Source organism: Culex pipiens, chromosome 2, assembly GCF_016801865.2.
Source record: "Culex pipiens pallens isolate TS chromosome 2, TS_CPP_V2, whole genome shotgun sequence".
NCBI classification, from domain to species: Eukaryota; Metazoa; Arthropoda; class Insecta; order Diptera; family Culicidae; genus Culex; species Culex pipiens.
In genome coordinates this window covers 31,467,023-31,488,089 of record NC_068938.1, presented here as the reverse complement: position 1 = coordinate 31,488,089, position 21,067 = coordinate 31,467,023, and the positions used below count along the sequence as shown (strand labels likewise).

The window sequence follows — 21,067 nt, the reverse complement described above, 5'->3', positions numbered from 1 at the left end:
TGAGATAAAGCATCTTAACGTTTAAATTCCATGTAATCAACCCCTAATTTTGGAACTTGGGATTAGGGGGTCCAATTTTCCAAGGTTTTGAATTTCCCCGGAAACGAGAAATTTTTTTTTTAAATCCCGGGAATTCGTGGGATTCCGAGAAAATTTTGAAACAGTCATAAAATTTACGTATTCATTAAATTTGTTATGTTTTCGAGCATGCAATCAAAGCAATAGCTAAATACTGTTTATTGGTGTAGATTACACTTCAATCTGAACAAGAACAGCAGTTTTTTGTAAGTTTTAAAAATATTAAAAATTGTTATTTTTTGTTCTTTGTTGTGCTTTTGATTTTTATTGAATCATAATGTTTAATCCAATGTGACTCAAATTCATTGTCCTTAAAATTTAACTGTCAAAAAACAAGAAACGAAAACAAATAAAATGATACCATTGAATTTAAAAATCAAGAAAAGTTAAAAATTTCATGTTTTATATAATATATATTTTACAAATAATCTTTCAGTCACTACCGCCACCTGTGGTAAATCGGAACTGCTGTCTGAATAGGTACAGAATATTTTAAAACAATAAATTTGAAAATCGGTGTGTTAATTGTTTTGTTAATTTAAAAAATCAGAACATTATGCAAATAATAAAGGCTTAAACAGCTGAGCAGTTCTCTTAGATTTCGGTCATTCGATTTTTTTTTGTATTTTTTAAACCGACTGAAACTTTTTTGGAGTCTTCGACATGCCCAAAGAAGCCATTTTGCATCATTAGTTTGTCCATATAATTTTCCAAACAAATTTGGCAGCTGTCCATACAAAAATGATGCATGAAAATGGTATGGATACGGACTACACTGAAAAAAATGAAACACGGTAAAAACGATTTGGTGATTTTTCTATTTAACTTTTTATCACTAAAACTAAATTTGCAAAAAAACACTATTTTATTTTTTTTTTTTTATTTTTTGATATGTTTTAGAAGACATCAAATGCCAACTTTTCAGAAATTTCCAGGTTGTGCAAAAAATCATTGAGTGAGTTAGGGTATTTTAACCATTAGTGGACCCCCTAGTAGAGCCGAAGCACATATTTCAAAAAATTTCTATATTTTAAGCACTTTTTCATAACCCTTTGTACAAAATAATGGAATCTGGAGTGTTTTGAACAATTTTGAGTATTTTTTTCATCAGTTCATTGTTTTTGAGCAAAAAAATAGCCATTTGAAAAAAAAGTTTTTTTTTGCCTGTTATGGACCCCCTTTTCCTATAGTGGACCCGGGTCCATAATCCGATTGTGGACCCGGGTCCACTATAGGCAAACTGTTATTTTTATACCAAATTTAACCGATATTTGATGTTTTGATGCATGGTGTAGGTCTAATCATAGATATAATGAATAAAAGTTGGATTTTGCTCACTTTTCATCATGAACCAATATGTTTTGTTAACAAATTTGGCTTTAAACAACAAAAAAACTAACAGACATTTAAACACATTTATTTCCGAAAAAGATCCGAGAAAACGTTTCAAAAACCACTGTAATCATACAAATAGTTTAAAAAAGTAATTTTGATGCAATTGTTTTCCAGATTAATTACATAAATGATTGACCGAAACTAAATAATAGTTTTGTTTACAGTTGCTGATAAAACCACGCATGTTTATTTAAAAATAATGTTTTGTTATTGATTTATTATTACAAAATTTCATTAAAACTGCAACTATGATGCTTTAGTTAAGTACCATTAACTAAAGTTTTGATTAATTATAAATTCTTTCGGCTTCAGCATATTGGTACTTTTAACATAAAAACAGCTATATTTATACTCATAATTGAAAAAATATGCGTTTAAGTTGATTACAACAAGCATTCTTTGTATGTTTAAGAGAAACTTTTTCTTAAATACATAGTTTTCTTTATTTTTGTAAGTTAAATTAATAGGGGTCCACTTTTGGAAAAGTTTGGATTTTCGTTGTCCTATATTGGACCCCCCTTATTTTTGCTCGAAAATGAGCAGTTCTTCGTTTTATTTTAGTAAAGTTACTTAAACTTACATTATTTCGACCTGCTGAAGTTGAATAATCAGTCAAAAAATGATTGGATAGTTAATTCAATCATAAAATATAAATGCTGTTTTGTTGTGAAAATGCTAGTGGCCATGGCTGATTTCAGATGTCGAACTCAAAACACTTATTTTGGCGGAAAGGACACGTCAATGTCAGCCAACATTGTTTTAAATGATGCTGAACTTGCCAAATAAAAGATTTGTAGTCAAAAACACGCTTGAAATTGTGATTTTATTGAATTTTTCATCAAAAACCCTTCAGAGGGTCCACTATAAGAAAGGGGTCCACTAATGGATAACGTACCTTATGAATTTTTGAATCAATACTGATTTTTTTCAAAAAAATCGAAATATTGGTAATTTTTAACTTTATTTTTCGATGTAAAATCAAATTTGCAATCAAAAAGTACTTCAGTAAAAATTTTATAAAGTGCACCGTTTTCAAGTTTAATCCATTTTAGGTAACTTTTTTGAAAATAGTCGCATTTTTTCATTTTTTAAAACAAGTGCCCATGTTTGCCCACTTTTGAAATAAATATTTATGAAAAGCTGAGAAAATTCTCTATATTTGTTGATACGACCTATAGTTGCTGAGATATTGCCATGCAAAGGTTTTAAAAGCAGGAAAATTTATGTTCTCACTTTTCAAAAAGATCGGAAAATTTTACGAATGTTTCATATTTTAACATTGTAAATCGGACCATTAGTTGCTGAGATATCGACGTTAGAAAATGGTGGGTTGTTTGGGTGAGACTTGGAAAACATCAATTTTCATGTTTTTAAACATTTGCATGGCAATATCTCAGCAACTAAGGGTCGTATCAACAAAGTTCAAAAAAGCAAATATAGAGAATTTTCTCAGCTTTTCAAAGATATTTTTTTTAAAAGTGGGCAAACATGTGCACTTATTTTAAAAAATTAAAAAGTGCGACTATTTTCATAAATGTTACCAAAAACTGTCCATTACTTGAAAACGGTGCACTTTATGAAAATTTCACTACAGTACTTTTTGATTGCAAATTTGATTTTACATCGAAAAATGAAGTTGAAAATTTTTGCGACCAATATTTCGATTTTTTGAAAAAATCAGTATTGATTCAAATATTCATCGGTCAAAGATTTTTTGCACAACCTGGAAATTTCTGAAAAGTTGGCATTTGATGTCCTCTAAAACAAATGAAAAAAAAATAAAAATGGTGTTTTTTTTTGCAAATCAAGTTTTAGTGACAAAAAATTAAATAAAAATCACCAAAAAAATTTTACCGTTATTCAATTTTTTTCAATGTATTCTTTATCTATACATACAACTTTGCCGGAGACACCAAATCGATCAAATAAATCCCTTCAAAAGATACAGATTTTTGAATTTTCATACATCGTTTTTGTATGGGCAGCTGTCAAATTTGTATGGAAAATTATATGGACAAACTAATGATGCAAAATGGCTTCTTTGGGCATACCGAAGACATCAAAAAAATTTCAGTTGGATTAAAAAATACAAAAATTAAAATTCTTAAAAATTTCGTAGAGAACTGCTCAGCTATCTTAGTTCGTTATTAATGTCCTAATTTGTTCCAAATGCCGATGTTTGATGAAGAATAAATTAATATGATTTTTTTTTCAAGTATTTTAAAAATAAATAAAATTTTATGGAAAATATTAAAAGCGCTAGGCGTTTTCCAGATCCATAAACCAACATTTGAATAATTTTCCCTTATAAGCCGAATAAATGTGAATACGATTATTCAGTATTAAACTGTTCATTTATTTCCACAACCAAATCTGAGTTTCCAGATCAAAGATTCAGGAATTCGGTTTAGGGGAAATCCTGGGATTTTTGTCCCGGGAATTCCCAGAATGGACGCACTACTTGCGATATTTCGGAACGAATTGATTCGATTTGTAATGTTAAAAATGAAACTTTTAAGAATTATGAAGATTATTTTGGAGATTTTTAGGTGTCCAGAAAAGTGTTTTTAGTTATTTCAATAGGTTAGCCTTGATTTCCAAAAAATGGATAAAACAGAAAATTTTACATAAGTTTCATTTTTTAACATTGAAAATGGAACGAATATGTTTTGAAATAATTAGTTAAAAGATCAAGGCACTGAGAAGGCCAAACATTTTAGCTTGATTAAACAACACAAAGAAATAAACAATTTCCGTTATTGTGACTTGTGTTCATGAATTTGAGAACCACGGAATTTATCATAAGTCTGGTGCAATTGCGCTACAAGCGTTAATATACCCCTCAAATTCATGAATAAAATTCGCGATTTCGAGTTATTTTTTTTTTATGCAAAACGATCCACATGAACATCATCAACAAAGAAAACGAATCAACATCTTCAAAGAATACGAAATATTGTAGTTAATTTTCTAAGCCTTTAAAAAAAAGTTATGGTGCTTTTCTTTTATGAAGTATTTTAAAGGAAAAAACGTTACTTAATCCACCATAAGGTGGTTGGTGCCTTCCTCACATTTTGAGTGTAATGCTAGGTAATATCTGAGATCTGGCATCCACAAAGTTCATAAATATCACTTAAGTGCTTATAACTTTTGATAGGGTTGTCAGATCTTCAATCTACTGAACTCGCAGGAAAGTTCTTTTGATTACCTATCCAACGACAGGTCGCATGATAGATTCGTACAACGTTTTCATCGAAATATAAGAGATCCGGCCTCTAAAAAGTTCATAAATAACACTTAAGTGCTTATAACTTTTGATAGGGTTGTCAGATCTTTAATCTTTTGAACTCGTTGAAAAAGTCTTTCGAATACCTTTCTAAAAATGTATAACATGACGAGGTTTCTTACAAAAACCAACCTTTTTACAATCTTCCGGACTTATGTTAAATTCGTTTTTTAGCATAACTTTTGAAGTACTTAACTAAACTTTATCATTTTCAATAGCGACTTATGGGACCCCAAGTCGGATCAAATGAGACCAAAATGGACCAAATCGGGTCAGCCAGTGCCGAGATAACTCAGTGCATCAGACATAGTTTACATACATTTAAGTGAGATCCGGCTTCAAAAAAGTACATAAATGTCACTTAAGTGGTCATAACTCGAGACAGGGTTGCCAGATCTTCAATGTCTTGGACTCATTGGAAAGGCCTTTCAATTACATAACCAACGATGGGTCGGATGATGGATCCGGACATAGTTTACATACATTTATGTGAGATCCGGCTTCAAAAAAGTACATAAATATCACTTAAGTGGTCATAACTCGAGACAGGGTTACCAGATCTTCAATGTTTTGGACTCATTGGAAAGACCTTTCAATTACCTAACCAACGATGGGTCGGATGATGGATCCGGACATAGTTTACATACATTTAAGTAAGATCCGGCTTCAAAAATGTACATAAATATCACCTAAGTGGTCATAACTCGAGACAGGGTTGCCAGATCTTCAATGTCTTGGACTCATTGGAAAGGCCTTTCAATTACATAACCAACGATGGGTCGGATGATGGATCCGGACATAGTTTACATACATTTAAGTAAGATCCGGCTTCAAAAATGTACATAAATATCACTTAAGTGGTCATAACTCGAGACAGGGTTGCTAGATCTTCAATGTCTTGGACTCATTGGAAAGGCATTTCAATTACCTTACCAACGATGGGTCGGATGATGGATCCAGACATAGTTTACATACATTTATGTGAGATCCGGCTTCAAAAATGTACATAAATATCACTTAAGTGGTCATAACTCGAGACAGGGTTGCCAGATCTTCAATGTCTTGGACTCATTGGAAAGGCATTTCAATTACCTAACCAACGATGGGTCGGATGATGGATCCGGACATAGTTTACATACATTTAAGTGAGATCCGGCTTCAAAAAAGTACATAAATACCTTTTAAGTGGTCATAACTCGAGACAGGGTTGCCAGATCTTCAATGTCTTGTACTCATTGGAAAGGCCTTTCAATTACCTAACTAACGATGAGTCGGATGATGGATCCGGACATAGTTTACATACATTTAAGTGAGATCCGGCTTCAAAAAAGTACATAAATATCACTTAAGTGGTCATAACTCGAGACAGGGTTGCCAGATCTTCAATGTTTTGGACTCATTGGAAAGGCCTTTCAATTACCTAACCAACGATGGGTCGGATGATGGATCCGGACATAGTTTACATACATTTAAGTAAGATCCGGCTTCAAAAATGTACATAAATATCACTTAAGTGGTCATAACTCGAGACAGGGTTGCCAGATCTTCAATGTCTTGGACTCACTGGAAAGGCCTTTCAATTACATAACCAACGATGGGTCGGATGATGGATCCGGACATAGTTTACATACATTTATGTGAGATCCGGCTTCAAAAAAGTACATAAATATCACTTAAGTGGTCATAACTCGAGACATGGTTGCCAGATCTTCAATGTCTTGGACTCATTGGAAAGGCCTTTCAATTACCTAATCAACGATGGGTCGGATGATGGATCCGGACATCGTTTACATGCATATAATTGAGATCCGGGTATTTGTGAAAACACATTTTTATACATAACTTTTGAACTACTTATCGAAACTTCTAACAATTCAATAGCGATGTATGGGACCCTAAACCAAGTCGAATGCAACTGGTTCGATCAAAATCGGTACAGCCAGTGCTGAGAAAACTCAGTGAGAATTTTGGTCACATACATACATACACACACACATACACACACACATACACACACACATACACACACACAGACATTTGTTCAGTTTTCGATTCTGAGTAGATATGTATACATGAAGGTGGGTCTAGGAGCTTTTAATAGAAAGTTCATTTTTAGAGCAGGATTATAGCCTTACCTCAGTGAGGAAGGCAAAATTAACAGTAAATTTCCTAAAACTTAGAAAACCGTTAACATAATTGAAAAAAAATGTGTGAGGACACTTTCGATTTCATATTTAAATTTACATCTAAAAATGATTTTTGAAATTTTGTTTGATAATATTTTAGATTTCTTCCAAAAATGTAACGAGCACTAAAATAAAAAACAAACAATAGAAGAAATTCTTGGGCCATCCTGAACGTTCTCTCAATCTTTCAAACCAAATCTACAAAATGAAAAAAAAAATTACGTTCAATTTCACAGAGAATCGCTCCATGTAACACCGTATGTTTGCAGAGTGTGATGTTGTTTATTGAATAGAGAGGAAAAGAGCGAATCGAAATAGCGGAGAAGAAAAGCTCGTGTGAAAATTAGTTCAGTGAAAGGTGTAATCTTATTTGAGAATGGCACCGCCGACGGTGGAACCTATCGGAAGCTAGGAAAAGGCTTCGAGTGGGGCCTCGTTTGCCAATATTTTCTCTCCCCGGATATGGTGTACCAACGGAATTGGTAGATGTAGTCATGGTGTGACCCGTATTTTACTCGTCGTCTAGTAGAGAGTGTGTGCTGAACAAGTGTTTGTAGGAGAAGCGAGAAAAAAAACCACACCATGCTGGCCTTACACCACATGACGCCGGGGGAATTGACGCAGATTTCGAATCTGCACACGGTGAGTATGTGGCCCTTTGGATTAAGGTACTGAAAATATATTCCCAAAATAACTCCAAGCAACTCTGACTTGGGTCGCCGCAGTGATCAGTCAGACGGAGAGTTGACACTTTTACAGTTTCCCTACTCAACTGGAATAACAACCTGTGACTGTTGACTGCCGGGGGTGTCCGTACTCATGTTACACTCCGCTGGGAAGGAAAGGAGAAAGTTTCTCATACGTGGGAAGTTGGCAACTTTTCCATCACCACACGCAGCTGACGGGCATTGGTAACGATTACAAAAGTTTTTTTTTTGTTGCACCCCTTTCATATCAGTGATTCAATTTGCCATTTGGTGCTTCCCATGTGCACATGTGGAGCTCGATTTAAATAACTTTATTTGATTTTCCAGATATTTTCATGCTACAATTTAACCTTTTTTTTTCTTTCTTTTATATCCAATCAAAAACTTCCCTGAATCTCCTACCCAAAAAACAAAAACAAATTCGATCCCGCAATCAACCACATTAATGAACCTTTTCAATGGTCAATTACCTCGATACGCTGTTGCTGGGCCACATGATTGATTGTGCCCTAACCAACGAGCGCGGGACCTACCCGAAACATGAAACTACCCCTCTGACCTCACCGAACCTTCCCTAGCCCTACCCAAAGAACTAATGAAATAACAATCGGTTTTTCATTGCCATAACTTGGCCACAAACTGGCAGCACCACATTTAGTACCACACCAGCAGTCCCGCGGGAGTCACGTTCCGTTCCGAAAGCCTCGACCATCGATATTGGCAAATCAATCAACTGCAGACTTCATCTCAATTCGGAGAAAAGACACCGAGTCACGGGTCAAAATTTGATTAAATCCGGAAAATCCATGTCAACCACGTCCGGGCCTGACTTTGGAACTTCAATCTATCTTGGCGGCAATGTCGGGTGTCCAAAACTACACACACGTGGATGTGGTAAACCCCACTGCTTCCACCGGGTGACGATGATTCATGGAATGTGCCACTGCTTGACCGATGCTGGATGTGGTCACGGTGATGTTGCACGCAATCCCAGTTATTCCGTAGCTCTGTGTGTCAGCCTACAACAACGAGAACAAACCAGATTGAGGTTAGGTTCAACCATGGAACGTCCCCGGCGGCAGTGATTCCACTAGGATGGCCAGTAGTTCTTGGAATAAGTGTTAGGGACCCGGATTCAGACTATAGCGTATAGCATGATTGTGGTTGGTGCACACGTGTGGGGGCACGCACTCTGCCATGCGTTGTAAATTAATTATGTAAATAATTGCATTTCCACGCGGTTACGCGACCCCGAGGTTGAGGCTGTCAACCCGGGATTGTGGTGGTCATTGGTAATAGAATATACGCTCCTGGTCAGAAGGATATGGCATTGGTCAGCATTTCTCCGTTCAATTGTTGTTTGATGATATTTTTTTTTCAAATAGTTGTGTCGGTTTTTTAATAAATAATGATCCCTGATTTGTCCAAGAGAATTGGAAGTCAGAATAGCGATCGAGAATCCTTCCAGCGCTTGCTTCTGTGTTAGGGCGGGGCCAGACAATCGCCAACACAAACAAAAATATTCCCATAACAATTACAACCCCCAGGTTTTTTTTCTGGACTCTACCGCAAGTTTCCAGTTCAAGTCGTTGGAAACAACGGGTGAACTAACGCTCCTTTATACCTGTGTCTAAGATCTGTTATACTAGCTAAGACTGGTACAAACTTTTTTTTCCAACAATTTCGCTGCCGGCCAGTGAGTATTTGGTTGAAAGTATACCCTAAATTTCCAGAATTTTTAAATTTATTTTTGGCGAGAAAAATAAAATTTGCTGTGCTGTGCATTGAAATTTAGATGTTCTAAATATTTTTAAACGAGCCCAAACATGCTAAATATGATTATCAATGCAGAAAAAAAGCATTTTAGATTGTTCTCAGTAGATTAGAATTCTATTTCCATTTCCAAGAGGGTAGAAATCGAGATTGGGTAAATTCGTTGCTAGCATTTCAATAAGCGCTATGTCTCACGCTAAACTTACGTTTATGACGCTTTTTGAAATGTTAGCGACGAGTTATCAATAACTATGAATGGCACAAGCCAAATAATATTGAATAATTTTACTCCAACATTATCACTGTGCTTCAAAGATACACAATCTCGAAACTTCGATTCGGTTGTTCTTCTGATTCACAAAATTCCACCCACTTCTGTCGCAATATTTCGTCACGTGGAAATCAAAAAAGGCCTCTTTTGGCCGCCTATCGATTAGACTACGAACAAAAAAAGTGCGAAGCCCTTAATTTTTCAACAAAAATTAAAACATGAAGAAATTCAATAAAAATCCAAACAAGTCATGTTATCAGCAAAAAAAGGTCACGCTTGAGCTTGAACATAGCCCGCCACTTAGTTTATGTTTACAGCTGTAGTGCAGATGTATTAGTGGCGAGCAGTGGGGAGCATTCAAAAATCACGTTACGCATTCTGACTTTTCGGCACCCAGGAAAATATCTGCAACGGCGTTATAAAACTTTCAAAAAACATTACTGAGAAAAAACTTTCGTGAAAAAATAAAGCTTTTTTTTATTTCAGAAATTGAATACAGTTGTTATATCTTTTCTTTTAACATTTTTTTCAGAAGTTAAAAAAAAACATAAATTCCTAAGTTTGGGAATATAATTTCAAATTGATTATTGAGTTCGTTTCAAACGTTATTACTGTGTTTGTTTATTCGATATAATTAGACCATTGATTTCAAAGAGACGCACTTAAATCATAATTGTTAAGTTTTTCTTTGAATAAGATGAGGACACTTAAAAAAAACAAATTTATGGGTTTATTGATTGATGCCATTTTTTTCTTGAAACCGCAAACAATAAATTTTATCTCCTTAAATTTAAATTAAAAAAATTGTAAATTTATACGAGTACAAGATGGCTTCGTTGGCAATTAAAAGTGTTGAAAAGATTGAAAAAAAAACATTTGTAGAATCCTTAAATTTTATTTTGGAAACGTTAGAAAATTTCTTTTCAGGAATCATATTTCTATTCCAACTAATTTAAATTAGTATTCGTTGGAAACATCTTATGACCGATTCTTAGCGAAGCTACACCAAAATGCCACATTTTTCAAATTTCAATATGATTTTTAATATGAAGAAAATCATTTTTATTTTGATGCAATAATTGCAATGTGCTTTAAATGCGTTTTCTTACCTTAAAAACCAAGAACATTGACCAAAAGTGGTCTGCAAGCCATTGTACGGGAGAGGAGTTTTTTCACAAATTTGCTCCTTTCGTTGTCCCGTCACGAAAAGAAATGGCTGGCAAAAACTCAAATTTCATCCAATTCTTTCAGTTCAAGGAGCAAAAGATTCGTTTTTTTAATTTGTGATAATGTGTAGAAGAGCAAAAGTTTTAAAAAATCAAACTGACAAAACTGTAGCGATTTTTGTAGTGTGCCTTTTAAAAGTCCAGTTTTACGATGTTGTCCCGTCACGCTACATTTTTATTTCAGGGGAAGCACAGGTACTATATGGTTCATTCTGCATGATATTTCTTTGTAGGAAAATCAATTATCTTTTCAAATATGTAATAACATTGGGGGGTTTCTTCTTTTATTTTGCCACTACAGCCAAAACGCTGAAAAAAACTTGGATTTTTTTGAAAAGGAGCCGAAGAATCGGTCTTATATTGCTCGGTCAAGTTAAAAATCATCATTTTGAAATGTGCATTGCTCGAAACTGTGCATTTCGTCGCCGTCGTGCTAACTTGTAATACGTGCATTTTTTGCCAAATTGAGTGAAGAACGCCACAGATTGACCTTCACAGATCCCCAAAATTCGATTTCAAACCTGAAATGTTCAACGAAATCCGAAAAACGTGCATTTTTGTCACTTTATATAAGTTTCAATCTCGTCGTGTTATCTTGTCACTCCCTAAAAAATGATGTAAGTGCGACAACTGGGCAAAGGGATTTCAGGTCAGAACGCGTTTGACGCACGTACAAGTTAGACTACCGTAAACATTTTCAATTATAACTCTGGACTCCAGCAACCATCTTCAACCAAACTTCGGGACAATCAAGCAAAACGTGTTTGTTATTGTTAGCGGGTGCGACAAGATAGCACGACGACGTCGATTTGTTTTGACCGAAATCATTTATTTTTAAATAAAAAATAGAAATTGAAAAATGTTTATAGGACGAACACTTTGTTTTGAAACGGTATGATGTTCATTGGAAATAGTTTAAATTTACAATTTTCAATTTTGTAGCAACGGCCCAACCCCCCAACCCAAAATAGGGCTTCGTCACGTACACGGGATATGTCTTCATCCCAAATATCAGCCAATTTGGTCCATCCTATCTCGAGGTATCGTGGCACTCGTAAATCAACCCGGTGTTCAGAGAAAAACGATCACAAAGTTTGAAAGTTCGCTTTGAGCACGGAAAAATTTTGAGCTTTTTTTTTCATGAAACTTTCAAAGAGTGATTGAAAAATATCTTTTAAGTGGATTTAATACATTATCTGTAAAAAAATCATAATATCTCCTCAATCTAGCCATTGAGATGTGAACGCGCGATCAACACAAAATATTTGATAGTCTTCTTTCATACAGGTTCAAGTAGCTACCAAATGCGTGTTAATGTGTTTTGCTGAGTTAAAAATGGCCGTGATGGATTTCAGTTTATTAAAATTGACCGTTGAGATACGTCTGTTAGCACAAAAGAAAAGAATCATGTTTACGTTACACCTTTACTTATATCACCATATTTTACTCATGAATTTATCAACCCCAAAGAATCTACCATTTCACCGCTCAATCATTCTCCAGTGACAGCAACGATCACGCCAATCTACATCGAATAAATTCGATATTTCCCCCCTGGCTGACAAATGTGTTTCCTGCTTTTCTCGCCAGAAATATGCGCAGTTAAATGGAAAATGGTCCCCTTGAGAACCCATTTCTGCCCCACCCCCCAACCCACCCACGTGGGTATTATTGTGCGAGCACGTGTGTGATGTTCGACTCCATTCGAAAATCAAATGCCAGCGGGCGCGCGTTGTCGTCGCGAGTGTGACAACGGAAAAGTGTTCTGTTTCCAAACGGAAACGGCAAAAAGCACATCTCACACATCTTCGAAAGGATCCGGGTGGGGAAAAAACGCGTCCAAAGTTGATCGTCAACTTTTCCATCCCACAAAACGAGGCGGGACAGAAAAAAGTAGAAGACCTTACAAACGACCGTCGCAATCAGTGTCATCTTCATCGCCGAAGCCATTACCAACAGCGGCAACAACTCCACCAGCTGGATTTGGGTTGGGTTGAAGTCCAGGAAAGTACGAAAAAAAAGGTATCGTTTTTCGAATCATTCCCAACGAGAGTGATTCCCCTAGAGGCGGGCTCGTGAAGCGAGAGGGTGAGAAAATCTGCTTTTCCGTGGGACGGTACGACCCACTCGGAGGCGTCGGAAATAGATGAAAGCTTAGATAGGGACGCGGACCGATTCGTATCGAGAGGAGATGGTTATGTGTAGGCAGAAGTGGAATTAAAAATTTGAAGTTAAGCAGATCATCAGCTGTTTATACTTTTGGGAATATTTGACAACTTGTTTTGGAAAACGACTCGTTATTTTCAATGTACCCAACACAGTTAAACTTATTCATTCAGCGCAATTACCCCCATCAGCCACCGGCCAATTTACTCAAAGTTTTACCCACTCCAATTTCGCTCCAATTTAAAGTGTAAAACAAACGCTCCACACTTGAGTGGCACGAAATCCATTACTGAGCTAGCTGCCGAGTTACTCGAAACGAACTCCGCACTCCCCGAGGCAACGCGGGCCAAGTCCATTTCCGGCAAACCGCACCGAATGATGAAAGACCTGCAACCCCTTCATCGCCGTTCGGTGCCTATTTCCGGTGTGTGTAGTTTCGATCAAACTGTTCATCAACTGCTGCCTGACTTCCAACGGGGTAGAATAAACTGCAGGAACATAAACACGATTTCAGCAGCTGCACGTACCGGGAAATCCATTTGGGTGAATCGGCACGGGTTGCCCCGTGAATTTTCCATTAGTTTGGTTGGTGCTATTTGGCGCGCTTTGGTTTATTAGTATATTTGGAGAGCACTTGAAATCGTTGCGTTCAAAATTGTTGATTGATTTAATAGCGTTGGCAGCATTACGGAAAGCAACTCAAATAAAATAATATATGAAACTCAGTAAACTTTTTAACGCGATCTTCACCGATTTGGTCAAAATTTGGAGGGAACGTTAAATCCTCTCTAAAATGTTTATTTAGCAGTTCTATGATAATACATTAACATTCAGTTGTATTAAAAGTTTGCAGAATTAAATTTAGATAAGTGGCAGGCTGAATGATTACACCGTTTACTTTGCAAGCGGATGATCATGGGTTCGATTCTCAGTCCCATGCTCCTGCCTTCCTGTTATTGTTAGGCCGTTAAGCTATTCTAGGTGTAGGAGTTGTCTTTCTTGTATAAGTACAAACAATAAACCAAACCAAGCCTACTCCGGTGGAGTCGCTGGTCAGCAGTCGGACTCGCAATCCAAAGATCGTCGGTTCGAATCCTGGGGACTCCTAGGTTCGAACAAAAACTTGTAATAGAGACAACAAAGACCTGAAGGTCGCTAAAGTAGATTATTTGTTGTTTTTTTATGTTTTATATACAATTGCGAAAATTGTATAAGGGTAATTCTCCGCCAACTCACACAGCAGTTGCCCCGACCCCTCTTCGATTTGCGTGAAACTTTGTCCTAAGGGGTAACTTTTGTCCCTGATCACGAATCCGAGGTCCGTTTTTTGATATCTCGTGACGGAGGGGCGGTACGACCCCTTCCATTTTTGAACATGTGAAAAAAGAGGTGTTTTTCAATAATTTGCAGCCTGAAACGGTGATGAGATAGAAATTTGGTGTCAAAGGGACTTTTGTGTAAAATTAGACGCCCAATTTGATAGCGTACGCAAAATTCCGAAAAAACGTTTTTTTCATCGAAAAAAACACTAAAAAAGTTTTAAAAATTCTCCCATTTTCCGTTACTCGACTGTAAAATTTTTTGGAACATGTCATTTTATGGGAAATTTAATGTTCTTTTCGAATCTTAATTGTCCCAGAAGGGTCATTATTTTGTTTAGAACAAAGTTTTTCATTTTAAAATTTCGTGTTTTTTCTAACTTTGCCGGGTTATTTTTTAGAGTGTAACAATGTTCCACAAAGTTGTAGAGCAGACAATTACAAAAATTTTAATATATAGACATAAGGGGTTTGCTTATAAACATCACGAGTTATCGCGATTTTACGAAAAAAAGTTTTGAAAAAGTTGGTCGTCATCGATCATGGCCATTCATGGTCACCCGCGACAGACACGGACGACGAAACAAAGAAGAAACGCGAAAAGTAACTTTTTCAAAACTTTTTTTCGTAAAATCGCGATAACTCGTGATGTTTATAAGCAAACCCCTTATGTCTATATATTAAAATTTTTGTAATTGTCTGCTCTACAACTTTGTAGAATATTGTTAGACTCTAAAAAATAACCCTGCAAAGTTAGAAAAAACACGAAATTTTAAAATGAAAATTTTTGTTCTAAATGAAAAAATGACCCTTCTGGGACAATGTAGATTCGAAAAGTACATTAAATTTCCCATAAAATGCCATGTTCCAAAATTTTTTACAGTCGAGTAACGGAAAATGGGAGAATTTTTAAAACTTTTTTAGTGTTTTTTTCGATGAAAAATACGTTTTTTCGGAATTCTGAGTACGCCATCAAATCGGGCGTCTAATTTTACATAAAAGTCCCTTTGACACCAAATTTCTATCTCATCACCGTTTCAGGCTGCAAATAGTTGAAAAACACCTCTTTTTTCGCATGTTCAAAAATGGAAGGGGTCGTACCGCCCCTCCGTCACGAGATATCAAAAAACGGACCTCGGTTTCGTGATCAGGGACAAAAGTTACCCCTTAGGACAAAGTTTCACGCAAATCGAAGAGGGGTCGGGGCAACTTTTCCCGATTTCGTGTGAGTTGGTAGAGAATTACCCATAACCTTTATCACTAAACTATATAATATATAGGTTATATAGTATATATTCAATCCAAATTCTTTGCTTAAGGGGTTACATACATGCAAATCAGCAAAAATGTAGAGGCATTAATACTTGTAGCACCAGCGGGGTCAAAACTTACGCGAAGCACCAAGGGGGTCAAAAAAATTGGAAATGCAACTTCAACCGGCGATTCTTGTTGCATTCGATCCGGAAGAATGACAAGAATCACCTCCAACATGGTAGATCCACAAAAGATGTCGTCTACCTTAAGCTATAATAAAAACAGGCATTTCCATTTTTTTTCCAAGAGTTGTATGAGCCGGTGAAATTGCATTTCCAACTTTTTTGACCTCGTTGGGGCTACAAGTGTTAAAAAATACATTTTCATCTACTAAAAAAACAAATTTGAAGACATTTGGACGCTTCATTGCCGAGATATAGTTATTTGAAGTTTCAAAAAACGGGTGCCACGATATCTCAACACTGCATTGACCAAATCGGCTCAAAATTTTGGTGAGGACTCGTTAAACCAGTCCCGTGTGCATGACGAAAGACGATTAAGAAACAGTTTAAAAAAAAGATATAAATATTTTTGTTGTTTTTGATATAAAAAATTGACAGTTTTTGATTTTTGTATTTAAAAAAAAAAAAATTAAAAATTGGGAACCGTCTTGCCCACTAGATATTTCTTGAAAGTCTTCACCCCAAATTTCAGCCAATTTGGTCAATCCCATCTTGAGATATCGTGGCACCCGTAAACCGATTCGGTGTTTCGAGAAAAACGCTCAGAAAGTTTGACAGTTCGCCTTGGGCATGAAAAAATTTACAGTTTAAAAAGTCTATTTCTCAGTTAAATCATGAAATATCTTCCTGAAACATTCAGAAGTGCTTGAAATCATGTTTTTAGTGGATTTAATAAACTTTCTGTAATATTAAATTTTGTGATTTTCTATATGTATGTAACCCCTTAATAGGTTAATTCAAAAACCACCATCCATAAAACCACGTTGACACCTTAGGAGGGGGGGGGGGGGTAGGCGATTGTCCACGCTACATACAAAAAAGATTTTGTTTGTATGGAAATTGTCCACGATGGAGAGGGGGTTGAGATTTAAAAAAAAGTGTCCACGTGGTTTGTGGCTGTTACATTTTGTTACATTTGCAATTCAGAGATTTGGAGAACCTTTCAGCTGAGATCAATTCATAAGTCTTTGCAGGGAGGGCACATATTTCAAAATTTAGATTTTGCTAGCTGAGTGCTCTTTAGGGAAAATATTTTTTGAGAAAAAAAACCTTAGATCTATGCGCTTAAACGTTTAAAGATTACTATTTTGGGGTATAATCTCCAAGTTACGATGATATATTATTCATTAAAATATCAAAAGGTACTTTTTCGTTTTTTTTATGAAGTTTTTGTAATACCAATTTTAATAGAAATCATTCGGCACCAGTTTCTAAAAAAATTGTAGTAGAGCAACTCTCTACGAAATCGGCTGATTTCGACCATTTGTATTTTTTGTATTTTTAAATTTGACTCAAACTTTGTGGGGGCCTTTCCTATGCCCAAAGAAGCTATTTTGTGTCATTGGTTCACCCATACATGTCTCCATACAATTTTGGCAGCTGTCCATATAAAAATGTTACGTAAATATTCGAATATCTGTAACTTATGAATGAATTTTCTGAACAATTTGGTGTCTTCGGCAAAGTTGTAGGTTTTGTTGAGGACTATTGAGAAAAAAATAGGTACACGGAAAAAAATTGCCGATTTTTTAATTAACGTTTTTTTCACAAAAACTCAATTTCCCAAAATATTTTTTTATATCCGAGATTTTTTGATATGTTTTAGGGGACAAAAATCCGCAACTTTTAAGCCATAGAGAAACATGGTCAAACAATCTGCCGCCGAGTTATGAATTTTTGAAACAATAGTGATTTTTGGGAAAAATCGTAATTTCATGCAAAAACAAATTTGACGTAATTTTTTAATGTAAAATTGAATTTCCAATCGAAAAGTACTCAATAGATTTTTTGATAAAAGGCTCTGTTTTCAATATATAGCCACCGAAAGTTTTGTTTTTGCATGAAATTTTGATTTTTCCCAAAAATCACTATTTTTCCAAAAATTCATAACTCGGCGGCAGATTGTTTGACCATGTTTCTCTATGGCTTAAAAGTTGCGGGTTTTTGTCCCCTAAAACATATCAAAGAATCTCGGCAATTTTTTTTCCGTGTACCTATTTTTTCTCAATAGTCCTCAACAATACCTAAAACTTTGCCGAAGACACCAAATTGATCAAAAAATTCATTCAAAAGTTACAGTTATTCGAATATTTACGTATCATTTTTGTATGGACAGCTGCCAAAATTGTATGGAGACTTGTATAGGTAAACCAATGACACAAAATAGCTTCTTTGGTCATAGGGAAGGCCCCCATAAAGTTTGAGCCAAATCAAAAAATACAAATAAAATCCATTTCCGGTTTTGGTAGTGAATTGCTCAGTACTATGTTTTTTTCAAATTGTCGATTTACCGCATACTTCATAACAAAATGTGTATAGTGCCCAATCTTAAGAGCGAGTTTTTCACCAATGTGTAACAGGTCGTATCGAGGTGCTCCGATTTGGATGAAACTTTCAGCGTTTTTTTTTTTTTTAAGTTTATATTTATTTAAATTTCTTTTCCATGTACATTCATTCAGTTAAAATATTATTGAGTGTCCAATCACAAACGATGACTTTTCACCTCGATTTTAAATACTAGCAACTTTCATTTATTCATGAAATATTGTAGCTTTCGCTATTCAGTGATTTCAAATGTAGGAGGTCCTACATGTACAAAAGGGAAAAGGGATACCTTAAAACTAACTTATAAACTATATAAAGAGCGGATCAATGCAGCTGAAGACTGCAATGATTTTTGTCGAAATGCATCAATTATCTTATTGGACATAACATCCAAAGTGTCAACTTCGGCTAATTGATGAAGTTCACTGGTGCTGAACCAGGGAGGAAGTTTCAGAATCATTTTCAGAATTTTGTTCTGAATCCTCTGAAGTTTTTTCTTCCTGGTTAAACAACAGCTTGTCCAGATCGGCACAGCATAAAGCATGGCAGGTCTGAAAATTTGTTTATAAATTAACAGTTTATTCTTAAGACAAAGTCTAGAATTCCTGTTTATTAGTGGATACAAACATTTAATATATTTGTTACATTTAACCTGGATACTTTCAATGTGATCCTTGTAAGTAAGGTTTTTGTCAAAAGCAAGTCCAAGATATTTCACTTGATCCTCCCACTTTAAATTTACCTCATTCATCTTTATAATGTGATGACTTTTTGGTTTAAGAAAATCAGCCCTTGGTTTGTGAGGGAAAATAATAAGTTGAGTTTTTGCAGCATTTGGAGTAATTTTCCATTCTTTCAAATAAGAATTGAAAATATCAAAGCTTTTTTGTAATCTTCTTGTGATGACACGAAGGCTTCTACCTTTGGCGGAGATGCTTGTGTCATCAGCAAAAAGTGATTTCTGACATCCTGGGGGCAAATCAGGCAAGTCAGAAGTAAAAATATTGTATAAAATTGGACCCAAAATGCTTCCTTGAGGGACGCCAGCACGTACAGGTAGTTGATCAGATTTGCTATTCTGATAACATACCTGCAGAGTACGATCCGTCAAATAATTTTGAATAATTTTCACGATATAAATCGGAAAATTAAACCTTTTCAATTTCGCAATCAAACCTTTATGCCAAACACTGTCAAATGCTTTTTCTATGTCTAGAAGAGCAGCGCCAGTAGAATAGCCCTCAGATTTGTTGCTTCGAATTAAATTTGAAACTCTCAACAACTGATGAGTAGTTGAATGCCCAAGGCGAAATCCAAACTGCTCATCAGCGAAAATTGAATTTTCATTAATGTGCGTCATCATTCTATTAAGAATTATTCTTTCGAATAATTTACTAATAGATGAAAGCAAACTAATGGGCCGATAGCTTGAGGCTTCAGCAGGATTTTTATCCGGTTTCAAAATCGGAATTACTTTGGCATTTTTCCAACTACTGGGAAAATATGCCAAATCAAAACATTTGTTGAAAATTTTGACCAAGCTACTTAAAGTTGCTTCTGGTAATTTTTTAATTAAAATGTAAAAAATGCCATCCTCACCAGGGGCTTTCATATTTTTAAATTTTTTGATAATAGATTTTATTTCATTCAGATCCGTATTAAAAACTTCATCTGATGAAAATTCTTGAAACTTTCAGCGTTTGTTTGTCTATACATGAGATGAACTCATGCCAAATATGAGCCCTCTACGACAGAGGGAAGTGGGGTAAAATGGGCTTCGAAGTTTGAGGTCCAAAAAACTGAAAAAATCTTAAAATTTCTCGCATTTCGGTAAAACATCATCAATTCCAACTCTCGTAGATGCAAGTAGGCGAAAACCTGTTTTTCCCCTAATCCAACAAATTGTTAAAAAATATTTTAATTCATTCTAAATGCCAATTTTCCCAATCAAATTTACAACTCCAATACTTCTAACTAACGTGAAATTTTCCGAGGATTCCAAATATGACAAAATTGAGATCAAAAAGTGCCGCTATAGAGGCCTACAGGGCAAAAAATAACGTTGTAAAATGTTTGTTGTAGAAAAATCGAAAAAACTATGAGAAAAACTGCGATTGGCCAAAAAGTTAATACCGTAGGATTATAGTCCAAATAATTACCTATCTTTTGACCTATGGAAGTATGGGTGTTGGAGGCTGTTGCAAAAAGATATTGAGGTTTAAAAAAAATCAATTTTTAACAGTAATTTGCAAAAGCTATGAGAAAAAATCAAACCGATCCTGGATGTCTATGGCCCATTTTGAAGTGCTTCAAAAGATCTTTCAAATGCATCTACGAATGTTGGAATTGATGAAGTTTTACGGAAAGGCGAGAAATTTTAAGATTTTTTAGGTTTTTTGGACCTCAAACTTCGAAGCCCGTTTTACCCCACTTCCCTTTGTCGTAGAGGGCTCATATTTGGCATGAGTTCATCTCATGTATAGACAAACAAACGCTGAAAGTTTCATCCAAATCGGAGCACATCGATACAACCTCTAGAACAAACCGAGCAGAATTTACAAATACTGCCTCTTAAGGTGAATTGTAAAACTCCCTCTAATCATGCGTACAGGTACCTCGCCAGAGTGGACCACACTCTCTTGAAAAAAAAAACTTGGATGATGCGTGCTCTAGTGTTGTATCCCCTTTAGTACAATATAGTCACACCCAAGCCACATATAGAAACGACAGCTACAATCCGTTCACCAGCTAAGGTGTCTCCTACTCCTTACTGAAGTGTGATGGTGCCTACCGAGTTTATCTTTGCGAGCTTGGCACGTCGGTGTGACTTGTTTTTGTT

General features: G+C 35.5%; 1 protein-coding gene across 3 annotated transcripts in view; it reads left to right on the top strand.

Moving 5' to 3' along the window:
* LOC120419672 (uncharacterized) overlaps positions 1–21,067 on the top strand; it is a 145,625-nt gene that overhangs the window by 81,459 nt on the left and 43,099 nt on the right. The window contains exon 3 of one of the 3 annotated variants that reach the window (XM_039582443.2): positions 7,239–7,587. The exons of 1 other annotated variant lie outside the window; for it this stretch is intronic. In XM_039582443.2, coding sequence (XP_039438377.1) covers positions 7,528–7,587 — 60 coding nt within the window. In that variant the 5' untranslated portion in view covers positions 7,239–7,527. Of the gene's footprint in view, positions 1–7,216; positions 7,588–21,067 lie in introns of all 3 variants that reach the window. One more of the 3 variants, XM_052708020.1, reaches the window with a different exon arrangement.